General features: G+C 40.6%; 1 protein-coding gene and 1 long non-coding RNA gene across 3 annotated transcripts in view; one reads left to right on the top strand and one right to left on the bottom strand.

Moving 5' to 3' along the window:
* The window catches only part of FLT1 (fms related receptor tyrosine kinase 1), a 196,781-nt gene that overhangs the window by 118,874 nt on the left and 53,917 nt on the right, over positions 1-23,990 (top strand). Inside the window, exon 15 of one of the 2 annotated variants that reach the window (XM_023208746.1) lies at positions 11,627-12,166. In XM_023208746.1, coding sequence (XP_023064514.1) covers positions 11,627-11,703 — 77 coding nt within the window. In that variant the 3' untranslated portion in view covers positions 11,704-12,166. Of the gene's footprint in view, positions 1-11,626; positions 12,167-22,881; positions 23,014-23,990 lie in introns of those variants that run through there. The other variant, XM_023208745.1, reaches the window with a different exon arrangement.
* The window catches only part of LOC111540454, a 67,713-nt gene that overhangs the window by 22,868 nt on the left and 20,855 nt on the right, over positions 1-23,990 (bottom strand). The window lies entirely within an intron of this gene.

Consider the following 23,990-nt stretch of genomic DNA (forward strand, 5'->3'; position numbering starts at 1 on the left):
TTTTTTTTTTTGAGACGGAGTCTTGCTCTGTCGCCCGGGCTGGAGTGCAGTGGCCGGATCTCAGCTCACTGCAAGCTCCGCCTCCCGGGTTCACGCCATTCTCCTGCCTCAGCCTCCCGAGTAGCTGGGACTACAGGCGTCTGCCACCTCGCCCGGCTAGTTTTTTTTTTTGTATTTTTAGTAGAGACGGGGTTTCACCGTGTTAGCCAGGATGGTTTTGATCTCCTGACCTTGTGATCCGCCTGTCTCAGCCTCCCAAAGTGCTGGGATTACAGGCTTGAGCCACCGCGCCCGGCCCTATTTAGCACTTATTAAGTTCAGCTATACCAGTCATCAGTTTTCTTTCTCTTGCTTCCTTTTATTCACCTTTAGGAAAGGGCTTTCTTAATTTTCTGGAGATAATCTTCCACATGTCTATAGTTTCTGTAAAGTTTCATATGTAATATCCCCATTTGAGGAGCAACTGCAATAGTCACTGCAATATGCTCCATGAAGATGACCCTTATGTTTGTGTATATGAGTATCTTCAAAACTGCCAACTCTGTGATGATTATTTCTTTTTATAAGCCTACGAATAAAGGTAACCAAAGTGTTAATCCCTGATTCGCCAATTGTTGCAAAACTGAAATCGAAGAATATTAAGATCATGGCCTGCAAAGACTGAAAAGTAGTTCATTATATACTCAGCCTTTAGCCAGCTTGACTGAGTTGTAAAACCCTGAAAATAAACCGTATATCCTTTAGAGACTTGAGGTGCACCTTTTAGATGAAGCCTGGCAGCTCAAAAAGGATTGATATAGCGAGAGAATTTTAGTGACCTTGGATCACTGATAGGATCCAGTCCATTATCATTGTTATTTTTTAAATGATAACTTGCTCCCATTCCAAAGAAAATATGAGAAAGGAAGCGAGGCATACACAAGGGCTCACGCTTTGTACAAGCGCCTATAAAATGCCTACTTGGGGTAGTTGGAGCTTTTTCCTCCCTTATCATTTCCTTTCAGGAAAACACTTTCAGTGGGGCATAGTCATTCACCAGAAGAAAGACAATTTTAAGAAAGAGTTATAAAAGCTGAGTAGTAAATTCTTGGGCCAAAGGGCATCAAGCAGGAATAAAAGGGATCTTAAGCATGCAGGTCCTGGAACGCATGTGAATGGATTGCAAGAGACAGCCTTGGCCAGGGCAACCCAAACAAGAAGAGACAAGACCCTCCACACCACACTGCCTGAACACCTCTGGGGTGGCATGCTGTCTGCCACCTGTGCCCAACTCCCAGCATCGCTGTCAGGCTTTCCGGGGCTTCGACTGCTTGGCCCCATCCAGCTCCTTACCACTTACTTCCTGCCGCGCCCTCACCCGATTCTTCCTCACTTTTTCCTGTCTCCTCTTCTCCCCTCAGTCCTCTGGGCCATGGGCTGCCTTCAGTTCTCACCTGAAAAATTCTCCTTCCTCTCACTACGCTATTCTGCTCCCACTAATTCTTTTTTGTTTTGTTTTGCTTTGTTTTTTTGAGACGGAGTCTTGCGCTGTCGCTCAAGCTGGAGTGTAGTGGCACAATCTTGGCTCACTGCAAACTCTGCCTCCCAGGTTCTGGTGCTTCAGCCTCCTGAGTAGCTGGGACTACAGGTGCGTGCCACTATGCCAGGCTAATTTTTTGTATTTTTAGTAGAAACAGGGTTTCACCATGTTGGCCAGGCTGGTCTTGAACTCCTGACCTCAAGTGATCCGCCCGCCTTAGCCTCCCAAAGTGCTGGGATTACAGGTGAGAGCCACCGCACCCGGCCCCACTAATTCTTGATACTGTGAAAGATCTTCTCTCACCTTCCAGGGAACCGATTCTTCCTTTTTTCTGATGTCTAGGTTTATGTATAACTCATGTCATTGAGCACATCACTTCATCGTTCTCTGGTGTTACATGTGTTTATTTTATAATATCTTAATATGTCTTCTCTATTAAACATAACAATATAAGATTTATCGAGTGTTTACCAGGTACCAAGGCACCATGTTAAGTGTTTTAGAGATATCTCATTTAATTTTCACAACTCTCCTATGATGTAGGGACATTATTAGATGCATTCCACAGATCTGTTTTACTTAACAAGCACCTGTGAGGTGCCTGCTGCTGCTTTTGAACTTTCCTAACGCTAATTTCCTAATGCAAATAACTGGTCCCAGGTCATAGTTAGTGAGTAGCCCTCCAAGATTCAGACCAGAAGAGTTTGACTCTGATACCTGCACTCTGCCCACTGAACATATGGGCATTTAGCATTGAGCATAACTAAACATTAGCTCACCTCACTCACAATAGAATAAATGAGCACCAGTTTTAAATGATATCGTGAGCACCAATAAACATGCATTTAAAATAATGAATATCTGCTCATTCCTAACCCTTAAAGGTTAAGTCTCGGTGAGGTGCGCTGGCTCACGCCTGTAATCCCAACACTTTGGGAGGCTGAGGCGGGCGGATCATGAGGTCAAGAGATCGAGACCATCCTGGCCAACATGGTGAAATGCCGTCTCTACTAAAAATACAAAAATTAGCTGGGCATGGTAGCACATGCCTATAGTCCCAGCTACTTGGGGGGCTGAGGCAGGAGAATTGCTTGAACCCGGGAGGCAAAGGTTGCAGTGAGCCGAGATCGCGCCACTGCACTCCAGCCTGGGCAACAGAGCAAGACTCCTTCTCAAACAAACAAACAAAAAGATTAAGTCTTTTGAAGACTTTGGTTTAGTTAAAGCATGTTTTGAAACATTTTAAAAGCATATTAAAAACACATAAAGCATTTTTTTAAAAACTAGACATGCCATGTATAAAGGTAAAAATTATTCTGAACCCAAATTGGGGGTTAGTTTTAAGATTTAAGGTAAACTAAAGATTAAGTCTCTTGACAACTTTGGTTTATTTAAAGCATGTTCTGAAACATTTTTAAAGCATATTGAAAACACATAAAGCAAAACTAGACATGCCATGTATAAAGTTAAAAATTATTTTGAACTCAGATTGGGGGTTACTTTTAAGTTGTAAGGGTCCAGAATGTATGCCCCATCAGCCTAATATCATATATTTACTCATTTAACAAGTCTTTATAAGGCACTGCTTTGTGTCTGGCACTGTGCTAGGCTCTGCAAATACAGCAGTGAACAAGAAAACCGAAATCTGAAGGACCAAAAATCTAGAGTAATTAAGTGATGCATGTATTTACCTGAAATACAGCTTCTTCCCGCAACAACCCTGTGTGTCCTGACTTATTCACTAGTATTGTGTCAATTAGTCTAAAAATGGAATAAGGCAAATTAATAAATGGGCAAGCAGAAAAATTAAATGGTTCAATCATAGTATTAAAATATATTTAATACATTGAGAGCTGAAAAGATACACCCTTTGTGCTTTAATTTTCCTATGCGAAAAAGACATACTCTTTGTGCTTTAATTTTCCTATGTTAATGCATACAGTAAGTTCTCAGTTGTTGTTAGCTGAATATACAGAATGCAAGAAGAGATAAGGGAAAATTAGTAGGGCCTCCAAATTAGAACTGAGTAAAGAAGCAACTGGGAACTCTTAGGAGGGACTGATATGGTGCACAGTGTTGAAAGATGAAGGTAATTTTAAGACCTATTTACTTTGAAGAGGCAGGTGAAAAGAGAGTAGGCAAGCTAAAGTGAATATAATACAGAGAGCCAGAGATAAGAGAGGAAAATGCAGTGTGAAGGGACTGATACCAAGAAGCACCACACAAGAGTTCAAAGTTGGAGATGAATCCTGTTTGACAGTAGTCGCTTTGAGTATGGTCTGATTCCTAGGGGTACATGGACAGCAAATGTCTTTTTAGAAACATTTCTTTCTGTTGGGCTACAAATATTTAAGGTTTGCAACTCAGACATGGAACAAGGGTACAGTGTCACCTTGGAGAACCCTTGACCCTGAGTGTCTTTCCTACCTCTCCAGGCCACCCGCCTAAAGGACTGACAGCTCTCCAAAATAATCAAAAAGTCTCCTTTCTGCCTTACACTCTTCCCAGGTTCTCCAATGAGGTTGTAAAATATTTCAAGTTGTGACATTGCTGAGCAGGTGCTGCAAGTAGGGGGCTACTGGCAACGCTCTTCACAGTGGCACTGCAAGGAAGTAACATAAGTTGGCAAAGAGTATATGGCAGAAGGCCTATCTAGTTTAGCTTTGCACTGATACAGGCACAAACCATCTCACAAGTGATTGTGCTCTGAAAGAGTCATTAAAAGGCTGAAAAAAGTAACAAACTCTCCCTCTCTGGAAATATTTGAGGAAACAGAAGGCAATCTTGATCTTAGATGTTTTTAGTAAAGCCTGCCTGAACCAATAAACCATCATCAAACTATTATTTAAACTAAATTTTTATGAAGGCAAAACATTTCTAGAATATTTTAAGGTTGAAGCAGTAGTATTAGAACAACGAAGAGTTCCGAAAGAGCAAATTCTGTCTTAAACAGACTGAGGCTGGAGCAGGAGAGAATCACGTTAACCCAATGATTAATACTCCTTCTTAAATGAAATCTTCTTGATCACTAGGACTAAGTGTTTATTTAACACTTAGAGGACATCTTTCCTGTCACACTATATCACTGACACCAAGTGTCTGCATCTGTAGGTACCATATTCAGATCCTAGTACCTAAGGGGACAGAACCACCTCTGAATTATTATAAAGTGATTTGACTAGATCCAGGAAAGATCTTAAAGAACCTTAGAAGAGAGAGAGGAATGAGGATGTTAATATCCAGGGATGAAAAACTGACCATCTGTCACCCTCAGGCTACTGGAATCAGCAGTTTTGCTTGATTCCTTAATCAAATTCCTTAATGAAATTCAGAAATGTCAAATATCTTTTGCAAAACTTGAGTTGTAGTTGCCTTTTCCTTCTCATGAAATCTATCCTTACGGTACACAATGAATGAAGAACTATTATTGCAGAAAAGAAATGTGAACAAGATACCCAGGGTGTGCGCAGAGCAGTGCCTGTGAGGGTGAGCTGGCTGCTCTACTTAGCACCCCCACCGAGACTGGAGCTGATCTGCTGGTGTGATTCACTAAGCAGCTGTTCTCGCTACCCCTGTCTCTTCAATATGTGTCATTAAGGTCAGGGGCTGTCTACATCCAGATCAAGGAAAATCAAGCTTCACTGCTGGTATGCGAGTAGCTCTTCTTCCCTGCCAGCGCTATGTTGCAGAATCAAGGCTCAGTTCTTTTCCAAGGATAAAGTTCCTTCAGGAGGTAGAAGAAAGGAGAGTAATGAAGTAAGAGAGGGAGTGGGGTAACAGCACACAAAAACTAACCTGTTGACATTGCCAAAGTTCAGCCCTACAACCCTCATCTCAGCCAACAGAGGGAACCTGACTTTAACACAGCCCTATCATGGCGAAAAAATTGAAAACGTTACTTCATGCACTTTCTGCAATTCTGCAATTACTTGTTAATGTTTGGCTAGTTCAGTGAGACTGAAAAGTTACAGTGGTAGAGTTCTGTAATTTATATTTAGAAAAGTAAAGTGATCCATGAGTAAAGTTCCGTATTGAATTGGAAAGCAATAGAAGCTGTTTGTGAAGAATCAGTCAGCCCCAAAGTATCTCTTTTTATTGGCAAGATTCAGGTGATTTAGGTCTTGCACCTACATGCATAGGTATATACACACATACACAGCAATATATCCTACCCTAATGCTTTGCCTAAAGAAGATTTCCTGGATGCATTTTACAGCATAACATCCTAATCTCTATTCAGCCCAGGAAAGCCTCCTGAAAGCTGCTGGCCACAGTAAGGTCCAACTGAGGGATCATACATTGGTCAACACAAACATATATTCATATGAATAGCAGGGTCTCCTGCTAGTTGTTTAAGTTTGGTGGTGGTGGTGGTGATGTGTGTTTGTGTTTGTGTGTGTGTTAGGTCCTCTTAAATGTTTAAATGAAAACTTTAGGAGATAAGAAATAGAAGAGAACTTGTAAATGTAGGCATCACTTTAGAAAAAGTGTTTTTTGGGTTTTTTTCTTTATGTTTTGTTTTGTTTTTGTTTTTTGTTTGTTTGTTGACACAGGGTCTTGCTCTGTTTCTCAGGCTAGAGTGCAGCGACATGATTGTGGCTCACTGCAGCCTCAACTTCCCAGGCTCAGGCGATCCTCTCACCTCAGCCTCCCGCATAACTGGGATTATAGTCACATGCCACCATACCCAGCTATTTTTTTTTCTTTTGTAAAGATAGGGGTCTTTCTATGTTGCCCAGGCCTCATTTTTTTTAATTGTGGCAAAATGCACATAACATAAATTTTACCATTTTAACCATTTTAAAGTGTACAATTAAGTGGCACTAAGTACATTTACCATGTCGCAAAACCATCACCCTTATCTAGTTACAGAACATTTTCATAACCCCAATCGGAAATCCCATGCCCATTAAAGCTTCTCCTTTTTTGTCTATGAATTAACCTCCTCTTTTGATTCCCTCTGTGACCTCTCGCAACACACGGAAATGTACTTTGAGCATGGCCAAGATCAGCAGTGAATTTTGTCTGAAGAGCAGTCAATGCTTGAGGGACCAATGGCCGAGAAAAAGAAATGGGGAATGAAGAAAAACAAAGAGAAGTGATACAAAGAGATCTGGGGACATCGTGGGGGTAGTGGGGGCGGTAAACTCTCCCAGCAGTCATCCCAGAGATCTCTCAGAGGCTGTACTCTGTCCAAAGACACTAACCCCAAAACTAAGAGCCAGCGTCTGGCCCTTAGAGTGAGAGGGATCTCACTCCCTCATCAACAAAGTCCTCCCTACGCTGAAGATTGGATGACTATAGATGGAAAACTCATACACTCCCTTAAACATGCTTTCATGTTTTAGCAAAATAATTAGATGAACTTTTTCCATTTTACAAGTCCAGAATCTGCATGGTAATCTCTCCTCCCCTCAAGCATAAACTTCAGACAGTTTAATCAGGATCTAAACTGGCACATACACAGCAATGCAACTGGGATCACCACTATGCCCAGTTCAATTAAGGAAAATATGCAAACAAATATACTCTCAGATAACTAGTCAGTGAACCCAGCCCACCCTTTCCATGACTCTAAATTGCTGCTGAAAAAAATCGAAATCAAGAAAATTCACCTCCCCATTCAAACGATAAACCTGATTCTTATATAGTCTCCTGCTACCAAGGAGCCTTAAACAATCAAGACTGTATATTAGTTTAAGTAGCCATCTCATTCAACTCAGTCGTAATTAAACTGAGTGTCCCTGAGAAACAAACTGAAATGCAGAAAACATACTCTATGTCACGTTCCCTCCCCCACCGCCACACGCTGGGGCAGTCTTCTGACTGAATGGGTTTTGATTTGTCCTTTTATTGCCTTAATCTACAATTGTAAATTGTCATAAAGTATAAATCTACTTTTCTTGCCTCAAAAATATTCATTCACTCATTCTAACATAGTCAATATTACAAAGTTTTGCAAATGTTTAAGTGTCTGAATCTATATAGCTTTTAAACTTTCATTTAATGACTCTTTGCCATTGAGAAAGAGGTAAAAAGGGCTACAGTTTCATATCTTAATGTTTCATTTTTATTTTATTTATTTGTTTATTTATTTTTGAGATGGAGTCTTGCTCTGTTGCCAGGTTGGAGTGCAGTGGCACGATCTCCGCTCACTGCAACCTCCGCCTCCTGGGGTCAAGCGATTCTCCTGCCTCAGCCTCTCAAGTAGCTGGGACTGCAGGCCTGTGCCACCATGCCCAGCTAACTTTTGTATTTTTAATAGAGATGGGGTTTCACCATTTTGGCCAGGATGGTCTCAATCTCTTGACCTCGTGATCCGCCCACCTCAGCCTCTCAAAGTGCTGGGATTACAGGCATGAGCCACTGCACCCGGCCATTATATATATATATATATATAGTATTTAAATAAGGAATAGATGAATACATTCCCACTGTACAGAAATAGAGTAAGCTATAAAAATTTCCCTTATGGACAGGTAATACATATTTACTGTTTGATATGTATCTTGTCAATGATTTTTCCATTTTTTAACCTGTACGTGTGCATATATACAAATGTGGGCTTTAAAAATATATGACCGGGCGCAGTGGCTCACGCCTGTAATCCCCCAGCACTTTGGGAGGCTGAGGCAAGCGGATCGCCTGAGGTCAGGAGTTTAAGACCAGCTTGGCCAACATGGTGAAACCCTGTCTCTACTAAAAATACAAAAATTAGCCAGGTGTGGTATCAGGCGCCTGTAGTCCCAGCTACTCAGGAGACTGAGCCAGGAGGATCACTTGAACCCAGGAGGCAGAGGTTGCAGTAAGCCAAGATGGTGCCACTGCACTCCAGCCTGGGAAACAGAGAGAGACTCAATTTCAAATACACACACACACACACACACACACACCAATGATTCATTCATTCAATAGATATTCACTGAGAGTCAACTCTGTGACAGGCATATTAGATGCTGGGAACAAAACAGGGACCTTGAATTTACATGCTAATGGAAAAATACAGGCAACAAATTTACCAAACAAAACTACTGTCATGTCCCCTTATCCACAGGGGATCTGTTCTAAGACCCCAAGGGGATGCCTGACACCTCAGATTATACCAATTGCTGTCCATCAGAACATGCTCTGTTCATGTCTTCTACCCGCAAACTTAAATGCCTTTTCAGGTTTCTTTTTCCTTCTTTCCAGTTTCATGGATAGAAGGTTCGTTCTTACCATAGATCTTAGCCAACTTCAGCATATGATTTTTTTCTTTTCTTATTAAGTCGAGAACTTTCACCTTTTAACTTAAAGGAAGTACTTCACAGCTTCATCACTATTCGTGTGCTTTGGAGCCATTATTGAGGAAGATACGTGTTCTCTGAACACAAGCGCTGTGATACTGGGACCGTCTATCTGGTAGGGCCAGCCACCTCCTAAGGGATTCATAGAAGGGTAACAGCTACAGCGTGGAGATGCGTGCGGGACAAAGGGAAGATTCACATCCTGGGTGGGACAGAGTGAGACAGTGAGAGACTTCATCATGCTACTCAGGATGGTGTACAATATAAAACTTATGAATTGTTTATTTGTGGAATTTTCCATTTAATATTTTTGCACAGTGGTAAACTGAAACCACAGATACAGGGGGACTACTATACAAGCATATGGTATAAATCTGATAATCATCACTGTTATGATGAAAATAAAATAATGGATTACAGTGAGTGAGTGGTAGTGGGCTTATATGGGAAACCCAGCATTTCTGAGATAAAATTTGAGTTGAGGTCACACCCTATGTTGTTTTAAGACTTGCTTTTATTACTTAATATATCTTGGAGGTCTTTCTATGTCAATACATATTGTTCTACCCCATTCTTTTTAGCAGGCATACACTGTAATATGATATGTATTCCCATAATTTATGTAACTACTCCTCTATTGAGAGAGAAACACTCTCTTGACTAACTTCTTATGGAGTGCAATAGTACTGATTTTCCTGTCTTAAAATGGTCATTAGAATTGCTACTTCATCACACAAAAAAAAAGCCACTGTAGGTGAATGGCCGTCTTCTGCCGGACTAATGGATCCAATCTTGTGGACAGGCTATGGCCAATCTGAGCATAGCACAAGGATTTATTGGGGCAGGAGTGTGTGGGTGTGTGCACACACTCACTTACATGTATGTGTTCACAGTTTACAAATAAACATAGCTGATAGCTAAGGTTATATAGATAATAACCATAGAGTTAGTACCATTTGACACATTTGTAAGTGCCTGAATCATCCTGAAATGCTTTATTAGAACAAGAGCAAAGTTCACAGTGAAAGCGCACAAAGCTGCTTTCATTTTAAATATTTAGAAATACGTGTGTTTTTGGCACAGTTTCAAAGAATTCATTTTAACTACTGCCTCTTCAAGGCTTTTAGAAACTATTCTGCTATCATAACTCTATTTTGTAAGTTAAAGTAGTGAAGGAATAGACATTATCCCAAATGAAAGGACCTTTGTTTCTGGTATTTCCCTTATTCGGAGGTTACAGTGAGAGGAGAAGAATATTATACAGCTTTTTTTTTTTTTTTTTTTTTTTGAGACAGGGTCTTGCTCTGTCACCCAGGCTGGAAGGCAGTGGCGTCATCACAGCTCACTGCAGCCTCCTCCCAACTCTCCCACCCCTCCAAGTAGCTAGAACTACAGACACATGCCACCATGCCAGGCTAATTTTTTTTATTTTTTTATAGAGACAGTAATCTCACTGTGTTGCCCAGGATGGTCCTGAACTCCTGGGCTCAAGCTATCCTCCTGCCTCTACCTCCCAAAGTGTTGGAATTACAGGCATGAGCCACTGTACCCGGCCTATATAGCTTTTTTCATCACTGTCCCCAGTCTTATTCTTTTCTAAGTCTTCCTCTTCTTTCTCTGTCTTTTTCATGGCTAAAGAGTAAATCGTCTCATCAGGGCTCACACTGCCATCAAGTCTCCTTTAGACACTACGGTTTGCAACATTCTCATATTCTCTTCCAGCTTAACGCATTATTGCAAGGCTGCTTTTCACTGTGTCTCAGATTATCCCATACGTCAACTTTTTTTTTTTTTTTTTTACATTCACAAAGGCTTTGCCACGAGGCTTGATCTTAGGGTGAAATTCTCAATAAAGAAGAAACCACATCATAACCATTCAGAAGCACTGAAATCACTCATCTTTTTAGTGTCATTTAATGGATTAATCGTTCTTCATTTTCCTTTTCTTTTTTTCTTTTTTGGAGATGGAGTCTCGTTCTGTCATCCATGCTGGAGTGCAATGGCATGATCTTGGCTCACTGCAACTTCCATCTCCTGGGTTCAAGGAATTCTCCTGCCTCAGCCTCGCAAGTAGCTGGGATTACAGGTACCCGCCACCACGACTGGCTGATTTTTGTATTTTTAGTAGAGACAGGGTTTCACCATGTTGGCCAGGCTGGTCTTGAACTCCTGATCTCAGGTGATCCACCCTCCTTGGCCTCCCAAAGTGTTGGAATTACAGGCATGAGCCACCACGCCTGGCCTTCATTTCTAATTTTGTCAGCCTTTGCCATTTTACTAAACTCAAATTTCTGTTCCTCAGACATAGTTTTCCAAACATCCAAAGTTTGACTGGATATATAAAATCTCCTTTGTGGAAAGTCAATCTGACATCTTGCCTCTAGCTTTCCCGGGTCACCTTTAGCCATCTCTATATTTTGGCTCTTCTGGTTCTTACTTCCAACACAGCTCTTAGCTATTCAATTAAAAGCTGCCAATCTAGCCAGGCGCGGTGGCTCACACCTGTAATCCCAGCACTTTGGGAGGCTGAGGTGGACAGATCACCTGAGGCCAGGAGTTGGAGACCAGCCTGGCCAATGTGGTGAAACCCCATCTCAACTAAAAACACAAAAATTAGCCGGGTGTGGTGGTAGGAACCTGAAATCCCAGCTACTCAGGAGGCTGAGGCAGAAGAATCGCTTGAACCCAGAGGCGGAGACTGCAGTGAGCAGAGATTGCACCATTGCGCCCCAGCCTGGGCACCAAGAGCAAAACTGTCTTAAAAAAAAAAAAAAAAAAAAGGCTGCCAATCTAAAGATATGATTATTTACTGTGTACCTAGAATTGTATACATCAACATCACCATCGTCATCATCATCATCGTCGTCGTCATCATTGTCGTCATCATCATCATCATAGCTATCATCGTCATCATCATCATCATCATAGCTACCATTTAATGAAAACTATTATCTGCCATCTTCAAAGAACTTATCCTTTAGTTGGAGAGCCAAGACAATCATAACAATAACAAACATGGCTGGGCACGGTGGCTCACGCCTGTAATCCCAGCACTTTGGGAGGCTGAAGTGGGTGGATCATTTGAGGTCAGGAGTTCAAGACCAGCCTGACCAACATGGTGAAATGCTATCTCTATTAAAAATACAAAATTAGCCGGGCGTGGTGGCGCATGCCTGTAATGCCAGCTACTCAGGAGGCTGAGACAGGAGAATGGCTTGAACCCAGGAGGCAGAGGTTGCAGGGAAATGAGATCGCGCACTGCACTCCAGCCTGGGCAACAAGAGTGAAACTCCGTCTCAAAAATAAATAAATAAATAAATAAACAAAATTCACTTTTTATTCTATTAAACTCAACATACATATATTAATTGCCTACTCTGAGCCTGACCCTTTATTATATTCTGGAGAAAATGAAAATAAGCAACACATAATCCTCACCTTTGAAAAACTTAAACATAATAGGTACAAAGTCAGTTCATAAATGTGCAATGTGAGTGGTATAAAATAACATCAGATAAAAATGAGCACTTCTGATGACTAATCAGGGGAGATTTCATGAAGGAGATGTCATCTGAATTGGACTTTGATGAATAAAGAAGACAGTTTTAATAACGAATATTAGTTTGGCCAAAGTGGATGAACATAATGTTCTCTAAGTCAACAATACAGATGGTCAACTGAGCAACAAAACAGAAGTTGCTGGTCAGACTAGTAGGCCCATTTAGGAGAGCAACAAGCCACTTTTGTGTGTGTCAGGGGGAACAGGAGGCAAACATATGGCCTGCATTTATGTAATCAAATGGGTGAATTCAAAAGCTCTACAGATTTATTTACTCAATGGTGAATCGGATTAAAATTATATTCCATGCTCTTCCTTGGGCATTATGGTGCTTACACATAAAATGCCAAGATTGTCCTTCACCTTAAGGTGTAATGGGAAGAAATAAAACTATCTACAAAGTCCCTTGAAAATTACACCTTTAAAATTGACAGTTGGATATCTTGAAAATTTAGACCACATCCCATGAATAAATTAGGCCATGATGGCCAAGAATGTATCCACATCCTCCATCAGCAACTGACATAATAGGAAATTCAAATCCTCACACTGAGTTTCACCATCAGATACCTTAGAGGACGCCACAGGTTTCTAAAAAACAGCCCAGTGTAAAATTTTCCTTAGCAAACGCATGGAACCACCAGAGTTTGCATTCTAAGCTCCAGGAACTGAGGCTTTCTGAACCTTAAGATGACAAAATTAACTGACACAATTTTATAAATTCTGAGGTGGGCTTGGCATGCTGCAGGTCATCAGTCCATATTACCACCCAGGGAGCTAGCACTAATAACCAGCTTAGCTTCATCATATTCTGCAAAGATTGCAAAGCTCAGTCCCCTCCTCCACCCTCTACATGACATTTTTCATTGTCTTCATTTACATGGTCATTTTCCTCAGTTACTGAAGGTCAGCTGTCTGTCGGCCCTGCACTAGACACTGGGGACTCACTAATGAATAAGGTAGAGTTACCATTCTCCAGGAGCCCACAGTGGAGTGGGCAGATAAGAAAGTCAGCAATTTTATGACAAAATGATAAGTGCCAGAGTAGGGGCATGCACAGGTTGATGCAGGAGTAACACAAATGGGGTCCAAGAGCATCAGAAGATGCTTTCCGCCGGGCACGGTGGCTCACGCCTATAACCCTAGCAGTTTGGGAGGCCAAGGCAGGTGGATCACCTGAGGTCAGGAGTCCGAGACCAGCCTGGCCAACATGGTGAAACCCCATCTCTACTAAAAACACAAAAAATTAGCTAGGCGTGGTGGCAGGCACCTGTAATCCCAGCTATTTGGGAGGCTGAGGCTGGAGAATCTTGAACCCAGGACGCGGAGGTTGCAGTGAGCCGAGATGGTGCCGTTTCACTCTTGTCTGGCCAACAAGAGTAAAACTCCATCTCAAAAAAAAAAAAAAATGCTTTCCAGAGCAGCCAATCCTGAGCTGAATATTAAAGAACAAGCAAATGCTAACCAGGCATCAAGGGAACCACGTGTGCAGAGTCACTGAGGCTTAGAACAAACTGCAAATAGATTAGTATGGCTTGTACCAAAGACACATGTAGTGATGCAGCAGGCAGCGAAGCTAGGAAGATAGGAAGGGGCCAGATCATGAAGGTCCTTGCTTAGTAACAACATAAAAACTTACCCCATGTATATACTCTAAGTCAAGTTATGTCAAATGTATCTTGCATCCATGTTTTTATTGGCCCTCACAGTAAGTCTATATAAGTTGATCTGGTTGCCAACATTTAAGAATCATGAGCTTTAACACTAAAAACAAAAAAATTCAAATTTCTGCCTTCTTTCTAAAACTCAGAAGACAACACCAGACTCAAATCCCCAAATTCCCAATAGGTTGGAGCTAAGCAAAGGCTTCTGCTTTTAGATGGGAGATAGGCTTTCTATTCTCCAGAGACATAGTCCGCCTTCCATTATTTCATCCTCAACTCGTTTATATTACGTGCCTGGCTCCTGAAGGCATCTATGTTTGCAAGTGCTGCTCTATGCCTGTTGGTCCATCTGATACAGCTTCTTAGAGTAAAGAGAGAAATAAATAATGGGTTTCCATGTGAATTGTTATGTCTTCAGTGGTTAAAGAATCTGTATTCAGTGTCAGAAGTCAAGGAAATACACAAACAAGCACATGGAAACGACTTAGGCTATACTTTAGAAGCAAGGAAGCAGGCCTATGATTAAATTATCTCAGAAACACAAAGCAGAGCATCATGTTTATAAGTGAGTGCTGCCTGGGCATGGTGGCTCACGTCTGTAATCCCAGCACTTTGGGAGGCCAAGGTGGGCAGATCACTTGAGATCAGGAGTTCGAGACCAGCCTGGCCAACATGGTACAACCCTGTCTCTACTAAAAAATACACAACTTAGCCAGGCGTCGTGGTGGCAGACGCCTGTAATCCCAGCTACTAGGGAGGCTGAGGCAGGAGAATCCCTTGAGCCTGGGAGCAGAGGTTGCAGTGAGCCGAGATTGCACCACTTCACTCTAGCCTGGGCGACAGAGCGAGACTCCACCTCAAAAAATAAAAAAAAAGTGAGTTCTACATGTTAGTTCTAATGACTAATACCCAAAAAGGAAAGAGAAAATTCAAATAGAGTGACCTTTCAAAGACTTCAATACTATTTTACTATTTTGCATAACAAAAAAATTATATCTAGGAATAAATATAACTAAAGAAAAGCAGGATTTAAAGAGAAAATCATAAAACTATTAAATGACATAAAAGAAAATCTAAATAACTCAAAGATACTCAATATTCTTCTATAAAAACACTTATTATTAGGTAGAACCATATTGCTATTTTTGTAGGTCAAAGTATTGGCAATTCCATATGATTCTACCTAAAAATAAATATGACCATTTCCCCCAAATTATAATATAATATAAACTCAGTGGAATTCCAATAAACATTCCAATTGTGCTTTTTACGGAATTTGACAAGCAAAATCTGAAGTATAAAGTATCGAAGTATAAAGGGCCAAGAACAGTCAAGACCATTTCGAAAATGATCTGGTCAGGCTATACCATATATCAAGATGTGTTATTAAGCAATCATAATTTAACTTATGTGGTACAGTGATAGACAAATAGGTCACTGTGAATAAATAAAGAGCCTAGAAACAGAACCACAAATACACAAATACATGGGAGCTTCAACATAAAAAAATTCAGATAGTATCTGAGTAGAGCTGGCACAATAACTTAGTGGGAAAAGAAGATCTTATTCAATAAATGAGGCTGGGATCACTGGCTATTCACATGGTAAAAATTAGGTCCTTACTTCACACCACACACATACCCCTCCCCAAAAGAAAATCTAGATAGATTAAAAACCTAAATAAGAAAACACAAAATATTAAATGAATCTTTTAAACTGATTTTATGAGGAAAGTATACAAGGTGAATGCTTTATGGTATCAGGGTAGGAAAAGTTTCTTAAGTAACAAAAAGCACAAAGTATAATAAAAAAAATACTGATAAATTTGATTATGTTAAAAAATTTAAAGCTTTGTACTAAAAATTCACCATGGCCAGGGACTGTGATGTACACCTGTAACCCCAACTACTCGGGAGGTTGAGGCTGGAGGATCACTTGAGCCTAAGAGTTCAAGGCTGCAGTGAGCTATGATCTTGCCACTGCAGTTCAGCGTGGGCATTAGAAACAGACCTCATCTCAATAAATAAGTAAATAAATAAAATAAAAATTTACCATAAGTGAAGTTTAAAAGACTGTTCATACAATGAAGGAAGACTTGAAATGTATTAAGCCAACAAAGAATTAGCATCCCAAACATAAAGAACCCTAAAATCATTGACAAAAAAACAAATAGGACAATAGAAAAATGAGCAAAGGATAGAAACAGGCAATTCACAAAAAGAGAAACCTGAATGGCCAATAAAAATATTTTGCCTGACTAGTAATCAGGGAAATGTAGATTAAAACCACAACAAGATACATTTTCACATCAATCATTTTGCCATCAATTAAAAAGCATGGGCTGGGCGCGGTGATTCACACCTGTAATCCCAGCACTTTGGGAGGCCAAGGCTGGTGGATCACCTGAGGTCAGGAGTTCAAGACCAGCCACCATGATGAAACCCTGTCTCTACAAAATTACAAAAATTAGCCAGGTGCAGTGGTGGGCACCTGTAATCCCAGCTACTCGGGAGGCCAAGACAGGAGTCACTTGAACCCAGGAGGCAAAGTTTGCAGTGAACCGAGATTGCACCACTGCACTCCAGCCTGGGCAACAGCAACATTCCATCTCCAAAAAAAAAAGGATAAATATAAAAGCATTGCTGAATTGGAAAACAATCAAGTTGAAAAGGATACATAATCTATAATACCTGTTATTTTGAATTTTTAAGCACACAAAATAATAGTCTGTGTTCTGTAGAGATACGTATGTATGTAGAAAAAGTACAAAAGCATGCATGAGAATTTACACACCAATTTCAGGTACCTCTGGAGAGAGAGGGTAAAGGAAAGGATAAAGTATCTATAAATCTTATTTCATATAAAAGACAGAGAGAAATGGGTCTGTCTTAAGCAAACATGGCAAAATGTTGACCCCTGATCATCTTAATGGTTGACACATGGGTTATGCTTTTCCTGCACTTCAAAATTTTTGAAAGTGCTCACAGTCAAAAAAATTAAAATTAAACTAAAAATAGAACCCCTTTAAAAAAGTATTTTCCTCAGCAGAACAGAGCCTGTATCCTAGGATTTGAGTAATATAAAGTGAATATCAACAGATTAAGGTATTAGAGAAAACAGGGGGAGACAACAATGAATTAAGTATGAACAAAAGATCTGAGGACTGAGACAAGCTAAAAAGGTAATCACTGCTTATTTTTGAAAGAAGGGAAATAAACAGCAAGAGTGGAGGATGAGCAAGGGCCTGATGACAGTTCTGAGCATTTGAGTGGCCTATCTGATGGGGACGCATCAGTGTCTCTGTGTCGTTTGTTATAGTGCAATAGAGGGCATGTCAGAAAGAAGAGCTTTGCCCATTGAATTTGGACACCTTCTCACCCCATTTCCTCTCCTTCATGGACTAGAAAGAGGAATCTGTGCCAGACGATGTTAGCTCATGAGCATCCTGGCTACTATCTCTCACCTTTCATAATTACATGCTCTCCTTGAATCCAAGTCCTTTAACTTTATTTGCTCATGGTGCCAGCCCCCTTGTATTTTGTTTTTTGTTTTTTTTTTGTCAATTTTTAGTAGAGATGGAGTATCACTATGTTGCCCAGGCTGGTCTCAAACTCCTGGACTCAAGCGATCTGCCCGCCTCAGCCTCCCAAAGTGCTGGGATTGCAGGCATGAGTTGGGGATTTGAGTGACAGAAAATTGGCTGAGTTTCAGATCTGCTGCAATGGAGATGATTGTCATGATTGTAGGTAGCAAGACAGCTGCTATTATAAATGTTCATTGACCTCGAGCAACTGTACAGCCACACTTTTATTTTCTGTGATTGCCACTTATACTATATCTTATACTTCTCAAAGCTTCAATGCTTCCATTTAAGTTATCTCAATTGATCATGAAATAGGTGGAGCAGGTATTATTCTCATTTTACAGATAAGGAAATAACCCCAAAGAGATTAAGTGACTTAGCCAAGGTTATGGGGAAGAACTGTCATTTTTTTCCTGTTATCTAGGTTTAAAATATTGGAATCAGCTTGGACTCATCTCTCTCTTTTTCTATTGCTGTATCCAGTAAAGCACCAAGTCCTACAGGTTGTTTCTACAAAGTGTCTGTTTCCATTTCTTCCTCTACACTTCCTGTCAAGCAGGAAGTTCCCACCATCCGGGTTTGAGACTTCATCATTCCTTGCCTGAATTACAACTGATGAGCAGAACTTGCAGATGCTATGCTTTCCTCATTCCAGTCCAGCCTGTATTCTCCTTCTAGACTAAACGTCCTTAAACGTCGCTTTCACTATGCTCAAAAATCTTCATGGCCGGGCGCGGTGGCTCAAGCCTGTAATCCCAGCACTTTGGGAGGCCGAGACGGGCGGATCACGAGGTCAGGAGATCGAGACCATCCTGGCTAACACTGTGAAACCCCGTCTCTACTAAAAAATACAAAAAACTAGCCGGGCGAGGTGGCGGGCGCCTGTAGTCCCAGCTACTCGGGAGGCTGAGGCAGGAGAATGGCGTAAACCCGGGAGGCAGAGCTTGCAGTGAGCTGAGATCCGGCCACTGCACTCCAGCCCGGGCGACAGAGCGAGACTCCGTCTCAAAAAAAAAAAAAAAAAAAAAAAAAAAATCTTCATGATTCCCTTTCCTTTTACATTTAATTGAAACTCCTCAACCAGGATTTCAAAGCTTTCCTTAATCTGAATTCACCTTTTCCAGTCACCTACTCAAAACAGGTCTTTGGAAATAAAAATGGCTAATACACACATGAAAAAATGTTCAAAGAAATACAAATTAAAACAATCATTTTCATCTATCAAATCAGCAAGGTTTTGTGTTTTTTACTTTTTAGACGATACTGCTCATTCTCCACTCTTGCTATTTATTTCCCTTCTTATGAAAATATACATTATTACCCTTATAATTTGTCTCCATCCCTCGGATCTTTTGTTCATACTTAATTCTTTGTTGTATCCCCTGGTTTGTCTACTACCTTAATCTGTTGATACTTACTTTGTAATTTCCCAAAACTAGAATTTGTAGGCAAGGATTTCTTTTGTTTGACAGTGTATCACCAGTATCTAGAATAGTGTCTAGGACGTAGTAGGAGCTAAAAAAATATTTGTTATATAAATGAACAAACTGTATTTTCAGAAAGTACACTTTAGAAAGACTAAAGAAACAACATTTGGGAGGTGAGATTGTAGGTGTTTGGAGTTTGTGCGTTTTTTACAATTCTTTCTTTCTTTTTTTTTTTTTTTTGAGATGGAGACTCGCTCTGTCACCCAGGCTGGAGTACAGTGGCACCATCTTGGCTCACTGTAAGCTCCAACTCCCGGGTTCAAGCGATTCTTCTGCCTCAGCCGTCTGAGTAGCTGGGACTACAGGTGCGAGCCACCGTGCCCAGCTAATTTTTGTATTTTTAGTAGAGATGGGGTGTCACCATATTGGCCAGGCTGGTCTCAAACTCCTAGACCTCATGATCCACCCACCTCAGCCTCCCAAAGTGCTAGGATTACAGACATGAGCCACTGCGCTCAACCATTTACATTTCTTTAATTGGCAAATAATAATAATTACATATATGGATGGGGTACCGTGTGATGTTTTAATATTAATACATGTATACAATGGTAAAGATCAAATAAGCCTGATTAGCATACTCATCACCTCAAATATCATTTCTCTGTGGTGGGAACACTTCAAATCCTCCCTTCGAGCTATTTTGAAGTGCGCATTATTTTTAACTGTTGTCACTTGGCTGTGTAATAGAATGCCAGAACATATTCCTCTTATCTAACTGTAACTTTGTACCCAGTGACCAATATCTTCTCTTCCTGTATCCAAGTCTCCCCACCCCAGCCTCTGGTAGCCATCACTCTACTCTTAACATCTATGAGTTCAACTTTTTTAGATGCCACATATAAGTGAAATCATGCCGCATTTGTCTCTCAGTGCCTGGCTTATTTCGCTCAACATAATGACCTCTAGGTTCATCCGTATTGTCATAAATGACAGAATTTCCTGTTATTTTTTATGGCTGTGGTATTCCATTGTGTATATACATCAAATTTTAAAAATCTATTCATCCATTGATGGACACATAGGTTGCCTCCATATCTTGGTTCTCGTGAATAATGCTGCGATAGACATGGGAATGCAGACATCTCTTCAGCATACTGATTTCAATTTCTTTGGAGAGATAACCAGTAGTGGGATTGCTAGATCATATAGCAGTCTTCTTTTTAGTTGTTTGAGAGGCTCCATATGGTTTTCCAAAATGGCCGTACTAATTTATAATGCCACCAACTATGTATAAGGGTTCCCTTCTCTCTACATCCTCGTCAACACTTGTGATCTTTAATCTTTTTGATAATAGCTAATCTCATAGGTGTGAGGTGCTATCTCATTTGGTTTTTTCTTTCTTTTTTTTTTTTTTTTTGAGACAAAGTCTCACTCTGTCACCTAGGCCAGAGTGCAGTGGCATGATCTTGGCTCACTGCAACCTCTGCCTCCCAAGTTCAAGTGATTCTCCTGCTGCAGCCTCCTGAGTAGTTGGGATTACAGGTATGCGCCACCACACCCCGCTAATTTTTGTATTTTTGGTAGAGATTGGGTTTCATCATGTTGGCCAGGCTGGTCTTGAACTCCTGACCTCAGCTGATCCACCAACCTCGGCCTCCCAAAGTGCTGGGATTACACGCGTGAGCCACTGCACCTGGCCTCATTTGGTTTTGATTTACATTTCTGTGATTAGAGATGGTATTTTTTTTCATATATCTACTGGCCATCTGTCTTTTGAAAAATGTCTATTCAATTTCTTTGTCCATTTTTAAATAGGATTATTGGTTTTCCTGTTATTGAATAATTTGAGTTCCTTGTACATTTTGGATATTGGCTCTTTATCTGATGTATGATTTGCAAATATTTTTCCCAATCTGTTGGTTTCTTCACTCTATTAATTGTGTCTTTTGCTGTGCAAAAGCTTTTTAGTTTGATGCAATCCCATTTGCCTATTTTTGCTTTCGTTGCCTGTGGTTTTGGGGTCATATCCAAGAAATCTCTTCCCAGACCAATATCGTGGAGTTTTTCCCCAAAATTTTCTTCTAGTAGTTTTATAGTTTCAGGTCTTATATTTAAGTTTTTAATCCATATTGAGTTCATTTTTATATAAGGGATAAGAGAAGGGTCCATTTTCATTTTTCTGTATATAGATATCCAGCTTTCCCAACACCATTTATTAAGGACACTGTCCCTTCCCCATTGCATGTTCTTGGCACCTTGTCAAAAATCAATTGGCCATAGATGTTTGGGTTGACTTCTGGGCCCTTGCTTATTCCATTGGTTGATGAATCTGTTTTTATAACAGTACCATGCTGTTTTGATCATCATAGCTTTGTAATATTACATTGTCTTTTTTTATGCTTTCAAATGTTTCTCAAGTTTTCTATATTAAGTACATCTTTCATAATCAGGAGAAATACACAAACTATTTAAACTAACGAAATACAGCCTATAGTCTGGCCAGGCCTGTTTTATCACTATCCTGGAACAAGTACTCAGTCCTGTTTATTTCTACATCATTCCATTTCTCATGCTTTCCTTTCTCACTTCACCTCTGACAATCTTTCAAACCTCAACTCGAGGCCCACCTCTTCTGTGCAGCCTTCCCCAAGTGCACCCTTCCTTACTGATCTCCTTCCCTGTGCCAGACTTTCCACTTAATTAGTTATACTGTGCTACATTCACTCATTCTCATTCATTAAACATTTTCTATTTGCTGGCTTGTGTGTGAGAGCATGTGAGGGAGAGAGAGAATGTATATGTGTGTGTTTGGTATGAATTAATTTTTCCCTCTCAACAGATACCATGTCTTAGCCTGACCACATCTTAGCCTGCTGTTTGTTTTGTAACACGAACTGATGGCAGAGTAAATGCTCAACAAACACTTGGTGATAGTACAAGGTATTGAAGCTTCAAGGTCTTGAAGCCTTTCAGGGGTCTGAAAATTCTTGGGGCTCCTTCCACTACACAATGCTCTGTAGTAACCCTTAAGCTTACATTTACTGAGCATTTACTAGGTGCCATGGGCTTGCCATCTATTTTTTCATTTATAGAGTAAGAATTACTTTCATTTTTATCTTAAGATTAAGGAAACTGAAACTTAGAAAGATCAAGTAACTTGCTTAAGTGACAAAGCTTGAAGTGCTAAGGCATGGATTAAAACACAGCCCAGGCAAGCTCGTTATCACTAGGCTATATTGACTCACCAGGCTTTATGACAAATGAAATATTATTTCCTTTGACCCATATGCCACAAATGTGCTTTCAGTCAAAACTGCATGCTCTTGGTGAAGTTACTTAACCTCACAGTATCTCAGGTTTCCTCGTTTGTAAGAGAAAGACATTATTAGCTGACAGACTGGTTGTAAATGTCAAGGTATGAAAGCGTGTCACATAGTGCTGAGCACATAGAGGGCGTTGAGTCAATGATAGTTGTTATTATTAGATATGCTGCCTTCTTGATATCTGCAACTTTCAAGCTGGGCATGGCAGCTGCCTCGCGTTTCTTTCTACAGGGTGGGTGGATCTGCATCTCCGAAGCTGAGGATGACAGCTCTGCTGGGTGATGAAGGTGCTTTTAGAAAGCTTGTAAAAAAAAAAAAAAAAAAAAAAAAGGAAGGAAAGAAAAGCAAAAGAAAGCCTGGACCCAGAGAAAACAAATAATCAACCCTGCCCCAGGTTCACTAGAGCTCGGATTTCCTTGTCTGAATGCATAATGATAGGAAGAAGGCTGTGTTACAGAAGTAGCTGTTTTTTGTTTGTCATCCAGGCCCACTAATCTAAACATCTCACACTCCTCAGGAATTATTTTAGGACCAGGAAGCAGCACGCTGTTTATTGAAAGAGTCACAGAAGAGGATGAAGGTGTCTATCACTGCAAAGCCACCAACCAGAAGGGCTCCGTGGAAAGTTCAGCATACCTCACTGTTCAAGGTAAACAGCTGCTTAAGAAAGCAACAAGAAATTGGTCAGACATCTATTTCCCTGTTTGTTTAACTTTCCACCTCCCAGTCTGCTGCTGCCCGCTCCAGTCTGTTCCTTTCCCTGACCTCCTTCTCCCCTCTCCCTGCCACTCCGGGAAGGGACTGTCTGGTTCTGTCTGGTAAAGCAGAAGGTGAAAACACTGGCTGGCCATCCTTGAGAGCCCAAAATCTGAACACAGTGTCTGTGGGAAAAGTCGTTCCCAGAAGAAAGGAAACCCAGTTCTGACCGTGTGATGATGCCCTGCCACAGAGAGTGGCCACAGTAGTCCACACCTGTGAGAGAGATGTCCAAGAAGGAAGAAAAGGAAGGGGGGTAGGTGAGGAGAGGGAACTCGCACACTTAAAATTGTTCATTTGTTTTCCTTTTCTAATTCCCAGGAGTTAGACATATGCTGCTATTCCAAATGCTTTAATAAGCTGGCTTTTAAAATGAAGTGCGCTGTAATATTTTATCAGAGAGAAGCAACACGTAATCAATAGACCACATTTAAGAAAAATATTCCAAGTGCTTCCTCTTTATAGGTGTCAGACAGTTTGCTCAGCAGCAAAATACAGAGAAGCCTAATCCTACCCTGGCTATGGCCATGTGGCTTACATTTGGAAAATAGTTTCGACCTCAATTTCAATTCCCTAATGCTAAGAATCATCCAAAACATAAAATTTACAACATCATAAAATATCAGATTGGCACCTCTTAGATGTAAATTATCTATGGCATATTGAGGTTTGATGTGAAAAGATGGAATTTGTTCAGTAGCCTATTTCCAAATGCTAACCAGTCAACTTCAGAATATGCAAGTATTTTGCCGGGAGGAACTAGGAAGAAGGCAATGTAATTCAGTTCTTTTCCCCCCGAAACTTACATTGCTTAAATATTTTAACTCTGAGAATTCAAACCCCTTTAAAACAGAACATCATCTCTATTCT

Source organism: Piliocolobus tephrosceles, chromosome X, assembly GCF_002776525.5.
Source record: "Piliocolobus tephrosceles isolate RC106 chromosome X, ASM277652v3, whole genome shotgun sequence".
In the NCBI taxonomy this organism is placed as follows: domain Eukaryota; kingdom Metazoa; phylum Chordata; class Mammalia; order Primates; family Cercopithecidae; genus Piliocolobus; species Piliocolobus tephrosceles.